Source organism: Pagrus pagrus (assembly GCF_965226575.1).
Source record: "Pagrus pagrus genome assembly, chromosome: 20".
Lineage (NCBI taxonomy): Eukaryota > Metazoa > Chordata > Actinopteri > Spariformes > Sparidae > Pagrus > Pagrus pagrus.
Genome location: NC_140207.1, coordinates 27,674,250 through 27,700,678, shown reverse-complemented (window position 1 = coordinate 27,700,678; position 26,429 = coordinate 27,674,250). Strand labels below are relative to the sequence as shown.

At 44.5% G+C, this 26,429-nt stretch overlaps 1 protein-coding gene across 1 annotated transcript in view; it reads right to left on the bottom strand.

Annotated features, from left to right (window-relative positions):
* Positions 1-26,429, bottom strand: part of LOC311249589 (dual specificity calcium/calmodulin-dependent 3',5'-cyclic nucleotide phosphodiesterase 1A-like) — a 368,687-nt gene that overhangs the window by 289,534 nt on the left and 52,724 nt on the right. The window contains exon 4 of the mRNA XM_084340750.1: positions 1,904-2,017. Within this exon, the coding sequence (XP_084196876.1) occupies positions 1,904-2,017 (114 nt within the window). The remainder of the gene's footprint in view (positions 1-1,903; positions 2,018-26,429) is intronic.

The following is a 26,429-nucleotide window of genomic DNA, read 5'->3' as shown; positions in this document are numbered from 1 at the left end:
AGCTAATGCTGCATACGTTCTGACAGACATTTATTCTTCAAATGTTCTGTATGCTTCCCCATATCCATGAGAAATGTACATTCAGAATACAGATGAGAGGAGACTGGAGTTGAAGGGGACAACAAACACAAGAAAAATAACTACATAAGTCTACCTAAAAACATGTCACAAAGTGACATACATGAAACTGTATGTGTTATTGTTGGAACAATGGTTATGAATTGTTTTTTTGGGGGGGGCGGGGGGTTGGAATTTTACTGGGTTGCTTTCTGTTCGCTGATGTTATAATTGTGTTGCACATGTCCTTTTTTTTCTTTACCTGATCTCTCTGTGGATTTCCTGTGTACCAACCCATCTTTGGCAAGTAAGCTTGATTTTAAGAAAAACCTCAACTGTCTCTGAGTCGTGCTATACTACAGTATACTGAGATACACACATCTATCTGGGTTTTTCCTACATACACAAATACCTGCACTGGTTTGTAGATCTGCACATTAGGTATGGAATCTTGTACACACACCCACACGCCCACCCAAACACACATATTTAGGCATACACACGTGTATGTACTGTGTATATAAACGTATGTGTGCACATATTAGGGCTGCAGCGGTACATCATTTCCACAGCATAATGCTTAAGATTTAAAATTGGTTGCGTGAAAGTCAACACAGTGCACATTTTTGCGTTTGCACACTAGTATATCAAAAATAGAGATTGAAAGGAAAACAAAACAAAAAAAGGATTTTATGTCTGTCAGGCCAGGTTATTGTACAATAATATTACATATTTTAAATTAGATTATAGATTTCAACATACAAATTCAGAAAAGTTGTGGTACAAAAATGAACGAATAAGTAATTAAATGCACAATATAAGTAATCAACTAGGGAAGTTTCATGGTGATTTTTTTCATTTCATTTTTTCCACAACTTTTCTGAATTTGTATGTTGAAATCTATAATCTAATTTAAAATATGTAATTTGAGTAATTACCTAGAACTAAAATAAACACCCATAAGTGTGTTTTGGCTGTTCTCTTTCCTCTAATATGAAGAAAGAGATCCTATGGAAGATATAAATCCCCAAAACAAAGAAAAAGGGCTGTGGAATTCACTTTTGCTCACAAAATAACAAAAACCTACAAACAACCTAAATGTAAATCTAAGTTCTGTATCATAGGCAGCTGGACTTGTTCCAGTTTATTGAAGATGTTTCACCTTTCATCCAAAAGGCTTCCTCAGGCATTTAAACTCTGTGTGGGTGTCCTTACAGAGTCGTTAAGGTAAGGTTGAGCTCTGAGTTTCAGAGTCGTTTGGGCACTGTGTGTTTAGGGATATTTCTATTGAAATAACTCTATATATGTACTATGTGCATGAAGGAGATTAAGAACTTTGATTTCATTACACAACCATGTGTTGTATATATTGTATATGTGTATAATCTTGTTTTATAGTGTATCTGCAGTACCTTGCTCAGACTTGTTTGATCAGAGTTTGGTGAGAAGACCCTCTCTCGAAACAAGGAAGAGAGTGAGCGGAGCACTATACTCTTTGTTTCTGTGGGTGCAGTCACAAAATTGTGGAACAGCAAACTGTACAACAGCCCTAAAATCTGCTAGATGACACATTTCAGTGGATTTTTGCCAGCAAGTAAGTGGGGGACTGTTGGTACAGGCAAAATGGAGAGAAGTTTAATATTGTTCATTTGCATTTACTACCAAAATTGTAGTGATACAAAGCAAGTTGAAAATCTGCAAATTTCCTGTTTAAATTAAAGTTTCATAGCATACCATTCCTTGCCTGTCGCCAATTTTGTTACCCCACTTTTAGGCAACCATGATAACACAGTATGTCTAGGTATAGTAATTCAATAAAAACAGAACTGAGCTGAAAGCTCCTTGCCTGGTTTCCTCTATGTATAGAGATTCAAGGACTGAGGCAGCACACTCCAGGTTTTTCTTCAGGTCCACCACAGATGCCTCCCCCTTCTCCAGCTGCTTTATAAGACATCGCAACCTGCAACACACGAACCACATCAAGATCAGCATCACCACTTCATCTTAACAATGCCAGATTTTTTATTTAGGGTGTAAAATTGGAAGTGAGTGAAAAAAGGAAACACACAGCTTGTTATACCATCACAACTGTCCTTTACATTGAAACAATGGCTATAAACTTTGACTGTTCATCCATAACTAATTCCTAATGTTAAACATGTATATAATTTGTATTTTACCATTACACATGTTGCTGAATAACCGAACGTGTTCATAGGTCCACGATATTTAAATTATTCCTTAATCAGTGCTTGACTTTCAATAATATTTTTTTTGCACTCACAGCAATAGATATAGACATTGTAAGAAACTGTAGCAGCTGTGTGAAAGATGTACACTGATTTTGAGCCAGGAGCCATAGTTGTCTTTTTTTGTCCTTTAACCTTAATCTTACCAACTGGAGTACCTAGAGATCCCAGAGATATACATTTTGCCATCTCTCACATGTGCTTTATTTCTATCATTTCAATTTTTCATGACTTCATCAATCAGTTTTTTCCAGATGACTTCATATAATTATTTCTCAGTAGCAGTAGTAGAGCATTGCTACACCTTTGTTACTAATTTTCTACTTTTTCCCCTTTTCTACTGAAGCAGAGCGCCTCCCAATGCTGATGCCAGTGGCATCTCCCGACCGTCCAGCCAGACCAGTGGGACACAGAAAGAAATTCCTCTACCGTGTCTTCTTCTGGCTAATGTCCGGTTTCAGGATAATAAAATGTATTAAATACAACTCTTGCTCACTCAGCAACAGTGCCCACATCTTCAATAAGACATGGCTAACTCCTAACATCCCAGATCAAACTGTTGCACTGGATTGGTGAACAGCATTCAGAAATGACAGAACACAATACTCAGGTATGAGGAGAGGAGGATGCCACTGTGTCTACATAAATAATGCTTAATGACCAAACACAGTCAAAGTGGACTGTGTTTTACTAGAATTTTGAATTGTAAGACGTCAACCATGTTATGCTGCTGTGTGATATGCAACACATTTGAGGTGAATCTTTTTCATTAAAGCATGAAACTTCGTATAGTTGTACATTTTGGGGCCCTGAACATTTTCAGAGATGGAGGCATCACAAAAACACCATGTGGTGGCCGTCATACTAGCCGCCATAACTATTTATAGTGTAACGCCCCTTGTGGGCTGTGGCGCAATGACTTGTGGGTATTCTGTTGGTGTTGTAATTACAGTTCGTAAATGTATCTGTAAATACGACAATGTGAAAAATAGTTGCGATAGTGTGTGTTAATTCATTTCCTTTGGTTAAATTGTGGTTAAATTGTGTTGAGTTGACAAAGATGACAAAAATGTTGGCACCGGGAGTGAAGGGGTGTTTGCCTGGCCCCCACTTCCAGTCTGTTCAGCTGTTTGTGTGTGTTCAAAAATAAACTGTTGTTCCAGGCATGCTACTCATGAGTGTTTCCTTGACAACCCGGTTGTCACATTAGTGTCAGAAGTGGGATAACCGTGATGACTAGCTGGAACGACATCGACTCTCTTTTCGCCCAGATGGAAGAGAGCAGACTGATACGGCCGAGTGAAAGGTCACTCCGGGCGGCCAGACGGGCAGAGTAATCCCCGGCACGAGCGGTGTACGGACCGGCCGCCGTGGCACGTTATCGCCGGAGTCAACGGGTTGGCTGCCACGGGACATGCTGGCCAGAGCCAGCGGCACAGCCTCGCACTGCCCCCAGCAGCGACTGTTGGGACTGCTGCCGCCAGCGTCGCTGAAACAGAGAGGATGGAGGAGCAGCCTGAAAATCCGCTGTAAGTGGCTCTGAAACTGCTGTGCTACAATGGAGAAGAGCCAGCAGACACTTACCTGATCCAGGTCCAGTTAGCGGCACAGATCAACGCCTGGACAGCTGAAGAAGTTGGGGTCATGTCGCCCTCTCCTTGGAGGGAAGGGCTTTGCAGATACTCATCGACCTCAGACCTGAAGAGCTATGAGACTGGGTGGTGCTGAAGACAGCAATTCAACACCGATTTGGACGCTGTACCCACGCCGATGATGCCAGAGATCAGCTCGCCAAGTGCAGGACAGGAGTTGGTGAAAGCCTGGGCACCTACACCACAGACCTACGCACCTATGCCCGGCGGGGACATCCCAACTTCGGTGAGGTTGTGCAGGAAGAGCTTGCTGTTCAGGCCTTCATCAGGGACCTCCAGCCTGAAAGTAAGAAGGAACATCTCCGACTGCATTCCCCCAGCACCGTGACAGCAGCTCTGGAAGAGACAGAGCGAGTGGAACACGTCCTATGCCTGGAAGGATATTGCCGCAGTGATGCCTACCGAGTGATGCCTACTGAGTGAGCCAGGCCACCTGTGAGAACAGTGACAAGGAGTCAGCCGTGCAACAAGCAACACCCACTCCATGACAATGCCACCAGAGAAGGCTTGAATAAGGCTGCTACAGGTGCGGGGTCCCTGGCCACATCACCCGAAACTGCCCTGCTCCAACACCAAGGAACCAGCCATCGATGGGGTCGTCAAACTAGACCAGGGCAGCAGTGCAGGGGAGCTGTCGCCCACCAGAGTAGTTTCTACCCCCAACTCCTTTACACCATGAGTTGGACACCTGGGTCAGACCCATGGACTATATCTGGACTGTGCCCTTGAGGGGACCACCTGCCAAGCCTTGGTAGATACCGGGTCCACTATCTCTCTGGTCCGCCCAGGGATCCTGCCCAACTCCAGAAGACCACTGCCCTGGGGGTGGAGCCCCACGATGCAGTGCATCACTACTGTCACCGACGACCGTGCCAAGATGATGGGAACCAGATCGCTTCAAGTGATAGTGGGAAGCCAGCAGACGCAGCATCAGTTCTGGTTGGCCAACATCCAGGACCCCTGCATCATTGGCCTCGACCTCCTGGACAAGTGGGGGGCTGTGGTGGATGTGTCCAGAGCAACACTCTCTCTGGGCACTGAAACCATGGTCCTTCATAAGTCCAGCAACCTTGAGACCCCAACCCAAGTATCAGAGCCGTCCAGTGAGGATCGCTTCAGCTGAGAGGACGACACCACCACGCCCTCCAGTGGCAGCAAAACCCCGATCACACCCCAGCTGCAGACCATGGAGATCAAGGGGGCCATCAACGACCTCTTCGAGGAGTTGTCAGAGTTTGAACAGGAAGCAGCAGCACCAGCTTAAGGACTTACTGCAGACTTTCAGTGACATTTTTGCTGTCAAAGACGAGGACTGCACCCACACCAATCTGGTTCTCCACCATATAGACACAGGGGAGGACCGCCCCATCTGCCCACGACGCCTTCCCCTTGCCAAGCGGTTGGCTGCCCAGCAGAAAGTTGAGGAGATGCATTGGGCAAGTATCACTGAGCCCTCAAACAGCCCCTAGGCAGCCCCAGCAGTCCTGGTCCATAAGAAGGATGGCACCTGGCATTTTTGTGTGGACTATAGGCGTCTAAATGTTGTCACTCACAAAGACTCTTACCCTCTGCCATGAATTGATGATGCCCTGGACTACATTGCTGGCTTCTCCTGGTTTAGCTCCCTCAACCTATGCAGTGGTTATTGGCAGGTGGAGCTGACACCAGAGTCCTGCCCTAAGACAGCCTTCTTGATTGGCCAGGGGCTGTGGCAGTTTAAGGTGATGCCATTTGGACTGTGCAATGCCCCTGAAACCTTTGAACACCTCATGGAGAGGGTCCTGGCTGACACACCCCGCAACCGCTGTGTGGTGTATCTTGACGACCTCCTAGCCCATGCTGCAGACTTCCAGGGGGTGCTCCAGAGCCTGTATGTTGTCCTCCAAGCCATCTGCCGAGCTAGACTTCATCTCAACCCCAAGAAATGCCACTTATTCTGCGGGAAGGTCTCCTTCTTGGGCCATGTCATCAGTGGTGAAGGCTGTGTCATCCACCGAGAGCTGCTGGCTGTTGTCCTGGGCCTTTGCCACTTCCGACCATACCTGTATGGGCAGAGGTTCATCCTGCAGACTGATCACACTTCACTCACCTGGCTGCTGAACTTCAAGAAACCAGAGGGGCAGTTGGCCAGGTGGATGGAGATCCTCAGAGACTACGACTTCGACATCTGGCAACAGGCTGGCAGACACCACAACAACACAGCAAGATCTGCTGGTCAGTTGGAGCTGGGTGGGGGCCAGGCAACGACTGGAGTGGGCAGCAGTATCAGCGCTAGACCTGGAGACCAAGGCACTGTACTCCCAGTGACCCTGCATTGTAACCCAGGAGGGCCTCCTATACCGTCGCTGGGAGGTCAACGCGAGGTTCTGCAGCTTCTGGTTCCACGCAGCCTGCGGAGCCACATCCTCAAGCTGGTCCATGGTTCAGTGGGGGCAGGACATTTTGGTGTAGCCAAGACCCAACACCGGCTGAGGGGACGATTCTATTGGCCAGGCTGCTGTCATGTTGTGGAGCTGTTTGTCCACCGCTGCGATGCCTGCACTGCCAAGAAGGGCCCCATGAGACAGTCACATGCCCCCTGCAGCAGTATTGGGTAGGGCACCATTTGAGAGGGTTGGCATCGACATCCTGGGCCCATTCCCCACTACCGACCCCATATTCTCACTAACTGCCACTAGTGAGACTGGGACCGTCATCTGCCCCTGGTCCTGTGGTCATACCGGACAGCAGTGCAAGAATCAACCAAGTGCACCCCTGCAGCATTGATATTTGGACATGCGCTGTGAACCCCAGTGGATCTGGTGTTTGGGCCCCCTCCAGAGCAGGAAGTGGGAGGAGAACCAGGGCTGGACTTTTACTACCACCCCTGTGAGTGGCTGAGAGAGGTACATGAACTCGCCAGGCAGTCCTTAGCAGAGGCCAGGTTGCAGCAGAAACGGGCCTACGATCTCCACAACAAAGGGGAGGACTTTGTAGCTGGTGCTCAAGTGTGGGTCTACAACCCAGTGAGGAAAAAGGGATGTTACCCTAAGCTCGATAGCCACTGGGTGGGGCCCTGCACCGACCTGGAGAAACTGTCCTATGTTGTTTACCAGGTGCGGTTACTTCGGAGGAACTGGGTGGTGGTTCTTCACAGAGGCCGTCTGGCACCCTACCAACCATTGGCTTCATCTACGGAGCATGCTGAGGGGGAACAGCCAGCCTTACCACCCAGTCCCCCACAGGCTACTGAGGGTAGCCCGCGACGCACAACACGCAGGAAACACCGGCTTCTTCGGCACCTTCAGGACTTTGTTGTTGATACATGGATTGCTGAGGACAGCTAATCCAGCTGGGTGGGGGCAGTGTAGTGCCCCTTGTGGGCTGTGGCGCAATGACTTGTGGGTGTTCTGTTGGTGTTGTAATTACGGTTTGTGAATGTATTTGTGGCACTGGGAGTGAAGGGGTGTTTGCTGGGAGAGACTTCTGGTCTGTTCAGCTGTTTGTGTGTTCAAAAATAAACTGCTGTTCCAGGCACGATATTGATAAATCAATATCAATCAATTCTAATCAATTTCAGATCAATTTATTCAATCTCATAACTGAAGCAGTGACCTCAGTGCCTTGTCTTAAAGCCTGTATCTGCTCAAGCTTAATAATAATAATAATAATAATAAAAAAAACATCTTAAAAAACACTGCTTTTAATAAACATATTGCTCTGTCTGGGAAGAGAGGCCAAACCAAAACTGAGACTACAGTGCCTTGTCTTAAAGCCTGTATCTGCTCAAGCTTAATAATAATAATAATAATAATAATTTTTAAAAAAGTGCAACTGTATCTGTAGCATAACAAAACAATAACAGTTTATCTGTAATCTTAACAAAATAGCCACATCAACAGTGACTAGGTGAAGGACCCACCAACCCACCCCAACCTTTGTAGACCTCATCCCATCCCTTTTTTTTTTGTTTCTTTATTTGGCAAGCTTTCAAAAAGAGCATGAGCAACTGAGAAAAGCCTCCTTGATAAATTCGCCATCCGTAAGCGGCTTCCCATGCTTTGCAATGCAATGCGCAATGCAATAGCTTGCTTCTGTCTTGTGATTTTTAGCAGTGGTAAAAACTGAGGGAACTACCTTGTATATCATACCTGGACACAGCACGTTTAATTGACTCTGCTTTGTCTGCTTATTCTCTGAAAGTCTTCTCGTGCTTCGTCTCAAAATGCTGTTTAACACTTGACGTTCGGCACATAACATTCTCACAGCATAAAGTGCACACAGCAGTCCTTCAAAAATACAAAACCAAACTCTTGTGTCCAGGAGGACTGGAATGCCCTAGTTTTGGCCTTTATAGCAACCGACGTTGCCATTGTTGATAACATTATGTGTGCGGGTCTCTGGGAAGGTGGGCTGGACCGCGGCTACAGAACTGCGGCGGGAGCTGTCACTCAAACCCATGAAATCAGGACACATAAAGTGAGGAACACTGAGGTGCCAGCGTGCCAGTGTTTATACCGCGGCGTGCCACCCGTGGCACGGGTGCCAAACGTTGCTGACCCCTGGAGTAGAGGAATGGTGGACTTGCTTGGATTTGTCTCTCTACCATGGGTTTAGAATGTGCTATGTTGATAAGCCTACATCGGTTTAGCTACAGCCAATAGAAAAGAGATAAAACTGTACCAGGAAAACATTAACAAAAACAAAGTTGCTGCAGTGTCCAGTCCAGTTATGAGAGAATATAATCTAGTGAATGTGTTTCAGTTTTTACACAGTAATATTAAAGTAATTCCAAAAATTCTTCTGTATTTTTCAGTGCCTGTTCATAGGAGGAGAACAATAGCCCATCTTCTCCTTCTTGCAAGACAGAGGAGGGGTGAAAGAAGGAGCTTGCATTGGGTCCATCCACTGAACCAACGCAGGAATGAAGAAGGGGATCTTTATCATCTTGTGGCTGAACTGCGGCTGGACAGTCAATGGCATCATCGCTATTTCCACATGAGTGCAGAGCAAATGGATGAGCTCCTATCACTCATTGGCGATGAACTCACCAGACAGTCTACCAACTACAGAGCTGCCATAGAACCCTAGCAGAGACTGGCTGTTGCACTGAGGTGAGCTTGAAATTATATAGACAATAAATCACTGACCACAAGCTTGAGAAAAAATGTTTAATTTAGAAAAAATAAAAAATATAAATTTAAAGCAATGACAAACATAAAATAAATAATCTACAAACTCTTTAATACAAATATTCAAGTATAAATATAAAACCACAGCAAACAAAAACCACTATATACAATTGTAACTTGGCCTCAAAAGGTCTGTGTATAGTGGCACCCTCTTCCCACTGTGGTTCATCACTGGAAGTCAACATCCGCATGAATGGGCCCGGGTTCATCTGCTGGGTTTGGAGGGGACCCTGGTGGTGAATTCCTGGCCTGGGGCGTCGTAAAGTTGGGGTGGGGAGACTTGGGCCAGGTTGGCACACACCTTGTTGTTCCGACTGCTGGGGTGCAGTGCCGCTCTCAAGGTTAAGCAGCAACTTCAAAATGCCTATTTTGGCTTGCTGGCATTTACTGTGGTCAAGTTTATTAAGGAGAGGGACCAAGGCTGAGGGCAAAATGATACAATTCGTCCAGGTCTGTTTCTGGTCTAGGGACTTGATAAACTTATCAAGAAGGCCAGCTCCATCCTGGGATGCCCTCTTGATCCAGTGCAGGTGGTGGGAGACAGCAGGATGATGGACAAGCTGTCATCGCTGCTGGTGAAGGAGTCCCACCCCCTGCAGGACACCATCACCGCACTGGGCAGCTCCTTCAGCGACAGACTGATACACCCAAAGTGTGTGAAGGAGAGGTATCGCAGGTCCTTCCTTCCTGCTGCTGTCAGACTCTACAACCAGCACTGCTCCCAGTAGACCTCACTGTGCACTGTGCAATACAAAACTCTGCACATATCCACACACTTTCTGGTTTGGACAATTTTTAACACCCATATTTATTATTTATTGTTTGTAAATAAAAGTACCAAACTGTTTATACTTACACTGTCCATATTATAAATACTATGTCACATTGTAAATACCAAGTTCATATTGTAGATACTATGTATATACAAGTTAAACTCTATTTCTTATCTCTTATTATATTGTTTATTTTTTACTTTCTATTATTGTTTAAGTGTGATACTGTCCTTTGGCTGCTGTGACTAAGAAATTTCCCCATTTGCGGGACAAATAAAGGAATAAAAGGAAAGGAAAAAGGAAAGGGCTGGTTCCTGTAAAAGAGAAAGGAGCCGCTCTTCCACGTCCGTGGGTTGCTGTCTGTTGCCCTTTCTGCTGGTATCAGCAGCACGTAGCGCTGCTGTTTGTCCTGGGCTGCGGGACCTGTGGGACCTGTCCCTCTCCCCAGAAGTACAGGGCTGTGTCTCTGATCCAGCTGGAGACACAGATGGTGGTCTCACAGCTGTACTGATGCTGTGCAGCTCATCTGAGCCACAAAGTGAGTGCGGTGTCAGTGACCTCTCCTCATCAGCTGGAGTAGCACCCAGACTGCTTTTTGAACTATATAGGAGAAAAACACAAAAACTCAGTCCTTGTGTTCATTTATCTAATAGGAATTATTTGCTTAGGGATTTCATGATTATACTAATCCATCAGTTTATTTGCAATGTACCATGTGTTAAAGTCTGCTACTTCCTCACAAGAACTGTACACTGTTCTTACTGCTTCACCCCACTGGGTTACAAATTTTATTAAACTTTAGCGTGTAAGGTACATTCAGCTCGGTCTGGTAACTCATATGGTGTCACTTCACAAACAAGTCAGTGTGTCCCCTGGAACTAAACAATGGTTCCTAACAATAGTTCCTATTGTTACATCCTTTCTCTTTTGAGAGTTAAAGCTGTTATCTCAAAATTTTACTTAAGTCAACAAAAAACTCTAACACTAACAGTGCTTAATACTAAATCATAAACAGTTCCATATGTTCAATCAAAATCTTATTTCAGCAACTGATGAAAATAGCAACTAACAAAACTGAAAACGCCGCACACATAAACATTTTCACGGTTTGTATTCCTCAACCATTAGCTAAGAACTTGAAGTGTGCAAATAACCACAATGTCAATATCAACAAATGCAAACCATAACTTTTGTGCTTGTTTACTTTTCCAGAGTGTAAAGTTCATGTAAACAACATAATATCACTTTATCTATTTGCATGATAAGACACAGTCCTTATATCGCTGTGGCACCACTGTGCGACCAGCTCTGGTCGTGACAGGGGTGTCTCTGTTATCAGTGTCTCTGGGTGTATGTCCTGCTGTGACACTGTGAGGAACAGGAACAGTCTCTGAAAGTTCATATCCCACAGCCTGTGGCGGACTGGGGATGCTGATCTCAATATCAATAGGGTCACTGAAGGTCACTCCAGGTGCACGCCTGAGGTGTCTGCGATTTCTCCTAATGACACTTCCAGAGTGCAACTGAACCTCATAGGACCACCCATCAACTGGCTTCAGCACCCTGCCTAGTCTCCAGACAGTGTGGGTTGGGAATGGTTGTATCCTCACACAGTCACCCGTGGTAAGTCTGTTCAAGTCTCTAGCTGATCTGTTGTAGTATGTACTCTGACATTGCTGCTTGTTCTTCAGATTCTGGCTGACCCGAACAACTTTTGGCCTTAGCAGGCTTGCTTTCATTGGCAGCAGTGTTTTGGTACGGCAACTGAGTAGTCGCTGTGCTGGACTGCTCTCCAGGCCCTGTGACGGTGTATTGGGGTGGTCAAGAAGTGCAAGATAAGGATCCTGCCCAGCTGCTTTGGTTTTGATAAGAAGTCTTTTTGCTGTCTTGACAGCTGATTCGGCTTTGCCATTGCTCTGTGGGTAGCCAGGTGATGAGGTCACATGCTGAAATCCCCAATGTCTGCTGAATTTTTGGAAGTCCTGGGACGCATATTGTGGGCCGTTGTCTGAGATCACTGAATCTGGAATACCTTGGCGGGCAAAATGAGCTCTCAGTTTCTTTATCACTGTGGTAGATTTAGTATCTGCCAGGTAGTCTATTTCCCAAAAGTTTGAGAAATAATCCACAGTGATGAGATCGTACTTATTGTCAAACACAAACAGATCTGTGCCCACCTTTGCCCATGGCCTACTTGGCACTTCATGTGACATTAGTGTTTCTTTTTGTTGTTTATTGTCCATTGATCTACAGATATTACACTTGGCTATATACTTTTTGATCTGGTCATTCATACCCAGCCAGTAGACACACTCCCTAGCTCTACGTAGGCATCCTTCAACACCCAGATGTGATGAGTGTAATCGGCTAGTGATGTCTGATCTCAGTGTATCAGGAATGACAGCACGCTCACCCCTGAAGACTATTCCATCTTGGTGGCTTAATTCTCCTTGTAATGAGAAGTAAGACCTGATTTTACTTGGTATCTGTGACTTATCCTTGGGCCATCTCTGGCTCATTGTTTTAATGAGAAGCTGCTATGTATTGTCTTTTCCTGTGGCAGACCTTATGTCATGTAGTCTGTCTGATGAGATTGGTAAGTGTTGCACCATGTTGACAGGCTCTCCTTCCGCTTCCATAGGTGTACTCTCAGGAAGATAGGCTCTGCTGAGGGTGTCAGCCAGCAACATGTCTCTTCCAGGCACATAAATGACATCCAAGTCATATTTCTTTATGCGCAGCATCATGCCCTGCAGCCTTTTGGGTGCACTCAATAGGGGTTTTCGTACTATGGTTTCTAATGGCTTGCGATCACTCTGGACTGTGACGTTGCGGCAATATGTGTATTGGTGGAATTTTTCCACGCTGAAAACCATTGCTAAAAACTATTTTTCTATTTGTGCATAGCGCCCCTCAGTTTGTGTCAGTGCCCTGCTTGCAAAAGCGACTGGCTTCCCAATCTGCATGAGCGCTGCACCCAAACCTGTGTCTGAAGCGTCGCACTGGACTGTCAGCTCCTCGTCAGGGTTATGATTTTAGTATTTCAATACTGGAGCATTCACTATTGTCTCTTTCAGTTTAAGGAATGCCTCCTCGAGCTCTGTTGTCCATTTCCACTCACTGTCTTTGTGTGTCAGGTCTCTCAACACCTTGCACTGGTCTGAAAGGTGAGGGCAAAACTTGGTGAGGTAATTAACCATACCTATGAGCCTCTGCACTGCTTTCACATCTGTTGGTGCTGGCATCTGCTCCACTGCACGCACTTTTTCAGGATCCGCGTCTGAGTCCATCTGCTGTTAGACGGTGTCCAATGTATGTGGTCTCCTTTTGCCTTAGTCTGAATTTTTCTGCATTTAGTTTTATGTTCTTTTGACTGCATCTGTCAAGAAACTGTTTCGCTTACTCTTGTGTCTCTCCTTGTCCTGTGATCAGGATGTCATCCGCCATAATGTACAGACCAGGTACATTGTCCAACGCTTGTGCAAGCTTTCTCTGAAATATTTCAGGGGCCGGACTTATCCCCATAGGCATCCTCAGCCATCTGTTCCGTCAGAAAGGAGTGGCAAAGGTTGTCGAATAGCTGGACTCCTCCTCCAGCTGTACATGCCAGAATCCACTCTTGACGTCACACACTGTGAACACTTTAGCTTTAATAAGTAATAAGATAAGTCTGGTAAAATGTCCCCGATGGTTGGAAGTGGGAAGTGACTGTGCTTTAGTGCTGTGTTCAAGGGTTTGGGATCAATACAGACTCTTGGCTTGCCATTCCGTTTCTGTACTACCACCATAGCACTGATCCAGTCTGTGCTGCATTCTACAGGAGTGATTATTCCTCTGTGTTGCAGGTCTCTAACCTCTTCCTTCAGTGGTTTCATCAGGGCCACTGGGACCCATCTCTTTGGCAGCTGCACCGGCTTTACTGTGCTGTCCATCTCCATTTTGTATTTTCCTTCAAGACAGCCATCTACAGTGAACACGTCAGCATAACTTGTTTTGATTTGTTCTGTTGTCCACTGTTCTGTTGCAGGTTTTCCTGTTGTGACTTTACCGCCTATTGTCATGATATTCTCATGGTGCACTTTAATCAGTTTCATTGCCTCACTGGCTCTCCTGCCCAGCAGAGGCACTGCACTGTCTGCATTTACCACTTGGAACTCCAAGCGATTTTGCTTGTGATTTCTTGGATTTCTTATTTTAATGTTACATTTCCCCATTGGCCTCAGCTTGCTTTTGTTGTACATAACTAGTACACTGTTGGTGTGTTCTAGCTTGGTGTCTGGATTCAGCAGGTTAATGGGGATGATGTTGCAACTAGCACCCACTCTATTTGGAATTTGACCATGTCTTTGTCTAGTAGCATGCCAGTGAAGAGAAGCTGAGTGTCCTCTTTTCCATTCCTTACTCTCTCTGGGTCCATATCTTTGCCTGAGTCTGTCTCCACTTTGCCTGAGTCATCCACTATCTCAGTGTCTGTGACAGTTATACATGTTATATCTTCATATTCATCACTCACATCTTCTGTTGCTATAGTACTCACACTTTTCTTCCACCTTTGGTCCGGTTTAGCTTTACATTTGACTGTGTTGGGTCTTCATCAGATATTGCAGACAAAGGAGAGGCCTGTAAGGAAACCCAGAAGCCTTACTACAAGGCACTCCTAAACCAGCATGATTTTTCAAGAACAAAGGAACTGGGCCAAGGCCCAAAGGTCTGGCAAACTGTACTTCGAGGTACAGTCCGTCCCCAAACTTTAATCCACTCCTGATTGGGCCAAAGTTGCCGCAGGCCATAAAAGTCTGGCCAGATGACCTTGACGTCACTCAGGGCATAAAGGTCAGGGGGCCCCGCTGCCCGTTGCATTTCCCAGGTAACGTGATGCTGTGAAGAAGCTCTGGCTTTATTCAGTTGTTGCCAAAAGGGTGTTAATGTGGTGAGACGTTTCAATTTGCTTGACCTAGGCTACAGTTCTTAACTCGCTGGACGAGACAGAGACTGTGTTTCTTTTTCTTTTTGTACAACCCAGCCGTTCCTCACCGCCTGCAGAAGGAAGAACGTTTTTCTTCAAAAGGAGACGGAACCACCGAGGTCCGGTCCTTCCATTTGATCGATCCTGCTGTTTCACTTCCACTAACGGGAGAACAGCGCTGCCATCACTCGCTGCCAGGACGCTGCAGCTGATCCCGCGCTCGCATCCAAATGAGTTGGAGTTTCGTGTCGGACGGGACGCACGCTAGTCGCAACGAGCGACCCAAGTAAGACGCTTTTGTTTGGGCAGAGACAGATAGTAAAGCGTGTGCTTACATTTTGTGTGAAGGGACCGCCGAGTCCTACCTATGTTATAACTGTGCTGATTGTATGTGTTATTGCGCTCTCAAAGGAGCTTATTTATGCTGATCCACTCGCTGGACAGCTGTGTAATCTTGCCGCCGTGTGATCACTGTACGTCGTACTTTCTGTCTGATCAGTGGACGATAAGCGAACCTCGGTCCGCTTGCTGACCTCCAATGTGTATTTCATGGCTGTTGTGTTATTCGTTGTTGTCTGATAAGCACCGACTTATCTTCTTTCCCTTTTACTAACCTCCACACACACACACACACACACACACACACCCATATACAGTCGTATGAGGGTGTCGTGATCTTATGAGTAACGTGGTGTAAACTTACGGGTAATAACCTCGCTATAGCATAAGAGACGCGTGTCTCGTAGTATTCCCATTCATAATTTTAGAGGCGGACGCCTCTTGGTAGTGCGGCTGCCTTTCTTGGGACAGTGGGTCATTTTCCCTCTAAATTAATCTTGTGTGCAATCAAAGTGCATATAAGGCCAGTGGTGGTGTAACCATCGCCATTGTTTCAAAATCCTGCGCTCTTGTTAGAGTGACTACCTTTGGCTGACATTTCAGTCCACCATTTTTGAATTCCAGGTATATGATTCAGCAAAATCAATATGACCCCTTTGAATTCGTGTCCGCGTGTGGTTTCACCAAATCACGACCCGGCCATTTTGGCAGTTTTATGAACGCGATTTCCCCAAATCACGTTCCGGCCATTTTGTAGTCCTACGAACGTGACTTCCCCCACGTCACGTCCGCAATTTGTAGTCCGACGTCCGGTTCGGCCATTTTTGTAGCCTTTGTAGTCTCTGTTTATCATCAGCTTCCGCCATCGCCAGATCTGCATAGAGAGCAAAGTCGTCCCACCAATTCTTCCATGTTTTAGAAAGGTTGCTGGAGTCCAAACACAGCATTTGCGGCGGCTTCAGTCCCTCCGTGGAATCACACGACAGTCTAATGCTAGCGGCTAAAGCTAGCATCAGGTAACTCTCTTCCAACCGGAGAAAACTTTCACATACTCAGACCGAGTCCTCTTCCGCTGCCACCATGTTAAAGTCTGCTACTTCCTCACAAGAACTGTACACTGTTCTTACTGCTTCACCCCACTGGGTTGCAAACTTTATTAAACTTTAGCGTGTAAGGTACATTCAGCTTGGTCTGGTAACTCATATGGTGTCACTTCACGAACAAGTCTGTGTGTCCCCTGGAACTAAACAATGGTCCCTAACAATAGTTCCTATTGCTACACCATGAATAATCACAAAGTTGATATTGTCGTCAATACTGTAATCACTGTTAGATCATTTCATACAGACCTTCTTGGCTGTATGTAGGGCAAAAAAAAAAGGACATGATGTCATTAAATTTCCAGTCCTTCTGAGTGCCTCCCGTGGAGCCACTGGCATGGCCGTTCTTTCTATGTTTGACAAAGCCATCCCTGAGAGTCCTCCATTTTGCTTTGCAACTGCCAACTGTGTTAATAACACTTCTGGGAAACAAAGAAGAGAGACAGGTTAATAACACTTCTGGGAAAAATGGAACTTCCCAAACTGCCTGGGAGCACTTGACGGAAAACATGTCGTCATCCAAGCACCACCACTGTCTGGTAGCCAATATTTCAATTACGAAAATACTTGGATGCAGACTACAGATTCAGGTGCAATCAGGTGGGAGACTTTGGGAGAACAAGCGACGGCGGGGTGTATGCAGGATCGGACTTGGGAAGAGGAATGGAGAACAAGACACTACATGTGCCACCAAGTGCCTCTCTGCCTGGTGCTGCTCACTTGAGCCCTACCTACTGAGACCCTACCCTGGACAGAATCTCAGGCACCAAAGAGGATTTTCAACTACAGACTCGCAAGAGCGAGGATGGTGGTTGAGAATGCTTTTGGCATTCTGGCATCCTGGTGGAGGATTTTTCATCGCAGGATTAACCTGCACCCCAAAAATGTGGACACGCTTGTGATGGCTGCCTGCATCCTGCACAATTTCCTCCTTGCCCCTACTGAAAATGTTAGGCTGCTGAAAGAGGCTAAGGGGGTGGGGAGACGCATGGCACCGGTGAGAAACATGGGAGGAAACAGGGCTTCAACAGAGGCCTGTGCTGTCAGGGAGTGCTTTGTTACTTTCTTCACCTCCCCTGAAGGTGTTGTGTCCTGGCAGGACAGGATGGTGTAATGACTTCAAAGACATTACTGTGGACAAGGGTTAGGGTTAGACAACTGTTGGACAACTGTAAATGTTTGTAAATACCTGGTTGGAGGTTGCTTGTGTTGTAACACAGCAAATAACTGCAAATATGTGAGTGATTATTACTGAAAATAAAAGGTTTGAAAAAAATGTGCTTGGGAAATTCTTGTCAGCCCCCTTCACAACATTTACAAGTGTGAAAGTAACACCCTCCTGTGAAAAGAAGGAGAGGGGGTTGTAACCGATTCCGTGGTCTGTCCAGGGACCATGTTCTCTGGCACGGACCAGTGGTTACTGCCACTAGGGGCGCTAAAGACACTGGTCGCAACCCACAACCAGTGGCGCAGTGGTCATGACCAGCTGCTCTGTGATCTGTTCTGTTGTTTGGACCAGCTGAGTGATCTGTGGAGTGTTTGTTTGTTTGTACAATTTTTAATACAACGTTTCCTTTTTCTCACTGTGTTAGCAGAATAGCCTAAATGTGAGAAGCCATAATCATTTGTCTATCCAATGTTATTGATCACTATTATTAATAGAAATCATAATAACAATGATTAAATTATTAGTCGTAGTTGTATGAGTAGTACTTTTGATTATGCAGGTCCGTGTCTTCCATCATCAATCGATCAGGACCACTTAGCCTAACTCCTTTTTGAAGAGAATTGAAGATTAATTTTCAGTTGGTTTTTTGATCATGCCATGGCTGCATGACCACTGCCTTTAAACCGATGAAATGAAGGAAACAGTTAGTGATTCAGTTCCTGGCCAATCACGAGCAATTTCCAATTTTGATGCCAGGTGTGATCATATTGATCATACGCCATATGCTCATTCTGAATCCACGAAGAGCAAATATGGTCTAGGATATATGTTTGGACATATGTTTTTCCAGTTTTTACGCAGAGAAATATCCTTTGAACGATCATCGAGTGATTAGGTGCTGGATCAATCAAGAAAATTCGACTGTTATTTTTGTTACTGTATTGTAGGCTACTTAAGTTGAATTTTTAATTAAACCTTTACATTTTTGTATTTCCATTTGATATTGCTTCGTCACTCAACTCTACATTTTTTCCTCTATTACATTCATTTTTTGACATTAGTTTCTAGATCAAGATTTGATACAAAGGGAAATGTGACAAGCTTTTAAAATGCAACACATTGGTAAAGTTTAAACCAGTCTGGAAGACACGGACCTGCATAATCGATAGTACTACTCATACAACTACGACTAATAATAATAATTTAATCATTGTTACTCTGCTATCAGGAAGAAGACTCCCTGTGCCAAAGTGCAAATCAAACAGACTGAAGTTATTGTTCGTCCCGACTTCTATCAAGCTGCTGAACAACAAAACTAAAATTAAGCTGCCACATTGTCAGTGTTAAAATGTATAGTGTCTTCCATATTTTGAGATGTTTTTATGTTGATTTTATAATTGTTTTTTTTATGTGTGTCTGTTGTTGAGGTATGCTTGTTTCTGTGAAGTAACAAATTGTAGCACTGTGCCCAAGGCAAATTTCCCCTCGTGGACAATAAAGTTATTTCTGGTTTATTCTATTATGATTTCCAATAATAATAAAGATCAATAATATTTGACAGACAAAAGATAATTATTTTTATTTATTTATTTTTACATTTATTCAGCAGTGTTGCCAACACAATGAGAAAAGGGAGAAGGTGTATTTATTGTACAATAACTACTCCAAAGACCACTCAGTAAGACAACAGGCAGATAACAAAGACCACAAGACAGACTGGTGTCTTTAGCGCCTCTAGTGGCAGTAACCACTGGTCGGTGCCAGAGACCATGGTCCCTGGACAGACCACGGAATCTACAACGAAAGACAAACGATTATGGCTTCTCACATTTAGGCTATTCTGCTAACACAGCGAGAAAAAGGAAAAGTTGTATTAAAAATAAATACAAACAAACAAACACTCCACAGATCACTCAGCTGGTCCAAACAACAGAGCAGCTGGTCATGACCACTGTGCCACTGGTTGCGACCAGTGTCTTTAGCGCCCCTAGTGGTAGTGACCCTGGTCCGTGCCAGAGACCAGCTGGTCCTGACCACACGGATCTTCATAATCAATAATAATAACAATATTAATCATAATAATTCTGATATAGTGTATTTTATAGACAAAAGATTATGATCTGTGACATTTATCGAGCTAACAGTGCTGAAAAAACGACCGGAAAGGGGAGAAAATACTAAAGCCGCTTCACAGACCACAGGGACCACAGGGCAGATCACTGAGGAGCTGGTCAGGATCAGTATCTTTAGCGACCCTAGTGGTTGTGACCACTGGTCCGTGCCAGAGACCAGCTGGTCGGTGCCACAGAGCACTGGTAGTGACCACTGATGAGCTGATCGCGACCAGTGTCTCTAGCGCCCCTAGCGGCAGTAACCACTGGTCCGTGCCAGAGACCATGGTCCCTGGACAGACCACGGAATCGGCTACGACCCCTGCTGAAAAGAAGTCAAGACAAAGGCAAGGTAGCAAGGTATCACAGCCCTGTAATATCAGGTATATTCACACTAGTTAATGGGTTTTCAAAATGGATAACATAACATAACTGCTCTTTCAAATTACATGATTATACAATTTGCATTATATCAGTGCTGAAACTAATTAGTAATAACTCACCGTCCACTCCCAAAACTCCTGCTATGGTGTTCCATGCCTTTTCCTTTTTGCTGTTATCCTTGTAGAAGGGATGCATGGGGGCATAAATTATGCTGTTGTTCTCCACCTCCATGATAGGGGCTCAGAGGGGACTCAGAGGGGAATAGCGCTAGCATTTCATAACAAAATATTGATGAAATGAACTAGTTTCGTGGCAGATAATGCGTTATATAGAGGCTGTGTGTCGCTGCCCCGTCTCTCCCATTATATGGATATATCGCCACTACACTGGATCTAATTTCGTCCGAACGACGCCGAATGACACCAAAGTTATCTGGGTGAGTAAATGATCATATATTTTGCCAGAAATAAGGTCCAGGTTGTAAAAAACGGTAGTTATCCTTTAAGACCGTTCTCCTCTCTGCTGTCAGTTGTCATTTCAGTCATTTGCACAAGTGGCATATGTTGTACTTACCCTGTATTGAACCTCGTCGTTGACTGGTGATGTCAGACTCAGATCATGATCCTCTCTGGAGGATCTGAACTCCTGCACCTATTGTTGCTGGACATCACATTCATTTCCTTGAAGTGGTCGACCCTGAACCATAGTAAGGAGCATGCATATATATATATATATATATGTATTAGCTCGTTATTAGCCCGTACTAGCTTCTAGCAGCCCAGGCAACTCTGCTGAGCTCAGATACCAGCCCCATTCACACTGCCTTTTCAGTGCGGGATTCATGCGCCAATTCTCTGCGTCGTCGTCTGTGTGAAAGTTACTGATGCGGAGAGGGGGGACAGTTTCGCAACGTCATGATGAGTACCGTCACGCCTCTTTTGGATCCACAACGCCGGAGTGCCGTATGAATTGACACACTAGTGTGGCTTTATGCCGGAGCTGCTTGGTTCAGTGTGAACAAACAAAGGCAGAGAAATTGCGAGCCTTCACTGCACCGATAATGCGGGGTCTCTGTGCGAAGGGCTACCATCTACACAGCAGCTTTAATGCAGTCTTCACAGTAATGCTGGAGACTGCATTCATGCTGGAGCCCTGAGACTTGTATGCTGGCTAACTTCACCAATTTTAACATGCCGTCTTCACTTGTTACTATGATGGAGAACAGCTTCCTTCAACACACACACCAATGCACTACATCACACTCCCAGGTTAGCCACAAGGCCACCTCCTTAAAGGGGAGGGTAGCTGGTAACACATATCCCCCAGCTAAGGTAAAAATAAAAAAATAATCCAAGTAAAGTCATCAATCTAGTCAGTCTAATCCTGCCTTCCCCTGAGTGCAAGAGCACTGGGGAAAAGATCACTGCAATTGTCTGCAAATCCCCAGATAAACAGAGACTTATTGGACAGTTTCATGTTGCTTCAGGCATTTACCGCAACGTCATCTGCTCCGCTTTCCCTGAAAGTGGTAAGAATTAGATGCCATTCAGCCCTCATCGGCAACCTTGACCTCAAAAACGTTAGGAACACATTCTACTTCCCCATAAGGGTTCTCCAGCAAGCTGTGCTTCACATCGCAATCCAACATCTGCCGAAACTGGTCCGTACTGGACACTTAATGGTTGGCAATTTGCAGAAATCCAGACAACAACCACAGGATTCCTTGATTTTGGGTTGGGGTCCTCTCTTCCCCCACAGCACATACACAGCAGAAATCTACAGTACACAGTGAAAGATCCCAATATAGTTTTCAGTTATTAGAGAAAGAGGTCACCAAAAGGGTATCGTATCGGCCCATTCAGTCTTCTCACTGTTGATAATGCCATTAAATTAATAAAGCCAACAGGCCAGGGTGAGCGACTTTCCAAAGCAGTCTTCACCGATGCTTTCAAATCGTTCACATCCACCCATCCCAGTGGAATCTCTTCAGCATTAAATGGGATTCAAAATACTATATCACGGTGCGCCTGACTTTTCACCCTTTAAAACATGGTTTTCACGGATGCAACTCTCCTTTATGTGACCTTTTATTTATTTTCCATATCACAGTCTTTGGGACCTCACACATCTCATGAAACGGACATTCATTTCGGTTTGTCATCCAGACTGAATTTCTTTTGGTTTGGTCATCAGACCATTTGCATTTCATTTTCGTTGGCCCACCGGTCTTAATTTCTGCTTGGTCTTATGACTTTTGTTTCTGTTTGAACAGAATCAGTGGTTAGGTTCTACTCACCAAAATCAACAACCCCGTTATCAGACTTCCAAGATCCCCCTTCCACCATCACCACCACCAGTGTCTAGACTCCATCAGGGGGTTCTCTATTCTATGCACAGCTTCATCACCTCCCCAAAAATGTTCTTCATCACAATGGAGTCTAACGCCAAAGACTTTCTCATTCTCTTTGTACACATGGCAATAAATATGTAGTGGTGGGACTCATTCATAGAAATGAGGAATCAACGTACAGAGAAGAAGTTAAACACCTAGAGGTTTGGTGCAGAGAAAATAATCTGGTGCTCAATGCCGACAAAACGAAGGAGATGATTATTGACTTCCAGAGGTCACAGCCCAAGCACACTCCTCTAAGCATCAGTGGCCGCACAGTGGAGAGAGTGGTGAACATCAAGTTCCTCAGAGTGCAGATCTCGCAGGACCTAAGCTGGAATAAGAACACCTCAGGGATCACGAAACCAGCCCAGCAGAGACTGTACCTCCTGAGGAAGCTGAAACAAGCCTCTCTCCCCATCAGCATCCTCAGGACCTTCTATAGTCGTGTAGTGGAGAGTGTTCTGACATATTGTATCTCGACATGATACTCCTGCTGCAGTTTGTCAGACAAAAAAGCCCTGCAGAGAATAGTTAGAGGAGCCGAGAGAGTCATCAGAGTTTCCCTCCCCTCTGTCCAAGAACTCTTCCTAAAGTGGTGCAGGAGCAGGGCACTGAACATCGTCAGGGACCCCTTCCACCCTCTCCACACATTCTTTGAACTGCTCCCATCAGGAAAACGGTTCTGCAGTTTAAAAGGACGAACAAACTAATCAACAGCTTCCTTCCACAAGCTGTTAGATTGCTGAACTGCTGATCTGGAGCATGCGCACTACTGCACTTCATGAGTCTTAGTCATAGTTTTAGTTTTAAATTATTATAGTAATATATTGTGTGTATTTATTGTGTTTGTGTCATGGGATCCCGGAGAAACGCAATCTTATTTTTGCTACACTACTTTTGTAGGTACAGCTAAATGACAATAAAGCTTTGATTGATTGATTGATTGATTGATTGATAAATCTACTTGTTCACTCAAAGAAATTATGAATCTCTCCTGTCTGAACTGGCTTTGTGTATGGCCAAGGACAGGAGGGCTCTGCAGCAGATGATTGAAACCACCCAGAACATCATTGGCACCCAGTTAAAGAGCATCAGTGATACCGGTGAAGTGAGGTGTCTGCACAGAGTCCAAAGGATATGAAAAGACAAATAAGACTGTTCACCCGGCTGCCATCTGGCTAAAGATAAGTATCCACTGCCATACCACCAGATTAATGAGCAGCTTCTTTCCTCAGGCTATGAGACTCAATTATTCTTCCAGATGCCATTGCCTAAAATAAATATTTTTCTTTTTCCTGTTATGTAGCATAAAGGGACTAATTTTGATTTCATTTTACAAACCTGGTGTTGTAAAATTAAATGAAAATGTACGTTTATACAAGATAAGACTCTAAAATAGGGTGTCATATACGGAGTAGGAAAGACCCAAATGGGAGTAAGAAAAAGGTGTTTCCTTTGCTTCCAACATACACAGACAGGATATCACAAATGTTTGTGCCGCCTGACACAAGCCAATATGTCCTGAGCATAGCATGAGCCAAATCGTGTGCTATTACCAAACAAAGTCAGATGTTCTTAGATGGTGTCTTAACACAAAGCAAAATACAGACTTCTGGTTATGGCAGCGAGACTGGCAGTAGCATAATCTGAGAGCTCCCAGAAGGGGCCGGTAGATTCCCCATTTTAGAGTATTTTACACACCTATTTTATCATAAATCGTATGGGGAAGTATAAACTAAGGAAGGCTAAGACCACGGAAAAACAGGACAGAATGACAAACGATGAAATGGCGACACGAGACGCTGATGAAGTTGTCGGCACAGGTGAAGCTAGCGAGCACGTGGCCATGTGCTCTCTGCGCTCCAGCATCAGCGCCATCCACGCCGAAATAAAGGCAGGACACAAGGACATGAAGAAGGAACTTAGCTGTTTCTGTGAGACAATTAAACGAGACATGAAGGAAGAGTTTGGGAACTTTAAGAGAAGAAGTTAACCAGAAGCTGAGTGAGATCAGGGCAGAGCTGAAAAACACAGAGGCCAGAATGGATTCAAGATTCAAAGATTTATTCGTCACATGCAATTGTACAAGTACAGCAGCAGTGAAATGAAATTGCAACCACTTCGTTTACATGGATATAGGATTAAGTGTTCTTAGCATTAAGTATTAACAACATTATCAGGACCGCATAATCTGGGGGAGGGAAAATCCAGCTAATTGTGTGTTTTGATAGCTCTCATGGGAGGATGTCAGCACGCACCTGGAGGGGCCTTCCATCTGGAGTCTTCCCCTCTCTGTTCAGAAGTTATGTTCATACTTGACTTTTGGAGGTTCTTTTTCTTTCTTTTGTTATTGTATAGGTCTTTTGTTCTCATGTTCAGGTCAATGAAGGAACTTATAGTCTATATTTGACTAGGGGGATAGACTGTTAAACCAGGAGTACAAAGTAATTACTCTAAATATTAACAGACTGCAAAACCCCATCACAAGGAGCAAATTAATCACTTAAATGAAAAGAGAGAAACAAATGTGATGAACAACATGAGAAATTGAAACGCTTCGGCTTCTAAAACACCTATTCATCTTACAAATGCGGACAAGCAAGAGGGGTAGCAATTGTAATCTCAAACATAGTAACCTTCCAGCTCTCTAAACAGATAACAGATGCAAAAGGACGATATGTAAAAGGATAGATCAACCATAAACCAGTGATGCTACTAAACGTGTATAGACCGCCAGGTAATGATAAAATGTTTATCAAAAAAAGTACTTGATATAATTGCTGAAGAGACCATGGGGGTTCTCATCTGTCGTGGGGACTGGAATATACAACTACAATCCTCTCATGATTCCACTTATTTAACAAAGAGAATAAATCCTGAGGCACTCGTGGTAAAGAAACTCCTTCTCGAATCAGGTATGATGGACATTTGGAGGAAAACGCACCCAACAGAAAGACAGTTTACATTCTTTTTTTTTTGCCACAATATTTTTTATTTCATTTTCAATTTTTAACACCTTGAAATACAGCCTTTACATTCGCATATATTCATTTAACTTCCATACAACTGTAAGACCTCTGCATTAACTCACAAACAGACAAAAAAAACAAAAAAAAAACATAACACTCAGAACAGGAATGCTCCTGTTAAAGAAAATGGTAATGTATTCAGAATTGACTATTATTTGTAATTAGTGCAAATTAAAACACATATATAGAAGAACAATATAAATCCTACAAGATTGGAATCTGCATTGTCCACAAAGACTAGTCATCCACTTCTTCATCCGTTAAATCCAAGTCCTTAACCTTCTTGATGGACGCGCCGGCGAGTCCAAATCACACGACTGATTTATGACGTAGATGACATAGCAGCAAGACGCAGCCTTGCTGAGTATCCGTTTCAACTTGTGTCGAAAGTACGGACTTCAAACTATATACCAGTAAATTTTGTTGACAGGCCAAGTAAAACCAGACTTATGATAAATAATTCATGCCATGCTTTTTCCTGAATTTTGTCATCACGTTTGGTGCATGAAGAAATGGTAAAAACGGGCTAGTCTCAGGAAAGTGCTCGCAAGCGAAAGTGCTTGCAAGCAAAAAAACATGGCAAAGCCTATTTTTCCTATCGGTGGAAACATGCACCACATTAACCAATCAAAAAATGGGATTTGGTTGCTGAGGAAAAGAGGAAAGTTGTTGGCGTGACAGCAGCGAAAGAGAGACAGCGATATTGAGTAGCTCGCGATAGCGAGTTTTGAGAGATTTGTGACATTTAGCGTGTTTGGAGTGTACAGTTAGTGTGTAGTGTAGTGTGTGGTGTAGTGTGTGTAGTGTAGTCGTTTTTTTGTTTTGCGACTACTGAAAGTGGAGCGGGCAGTGCAGCTCTTCTTTGAGCTGGAAGGAGCTGAGGGAGACGCGGAACCAGTCTGAGCCAGAGAGTGAGGACTTTGACAATGACCATCTTTTGTTTTGGTGACACCATGGAAGTGTCAGGCCTGTGATGTACCACTCTGTCTTGTGGTGGACAGGAACTGTTTTTTGGAGTGGCACAACTAATTTGTGTGG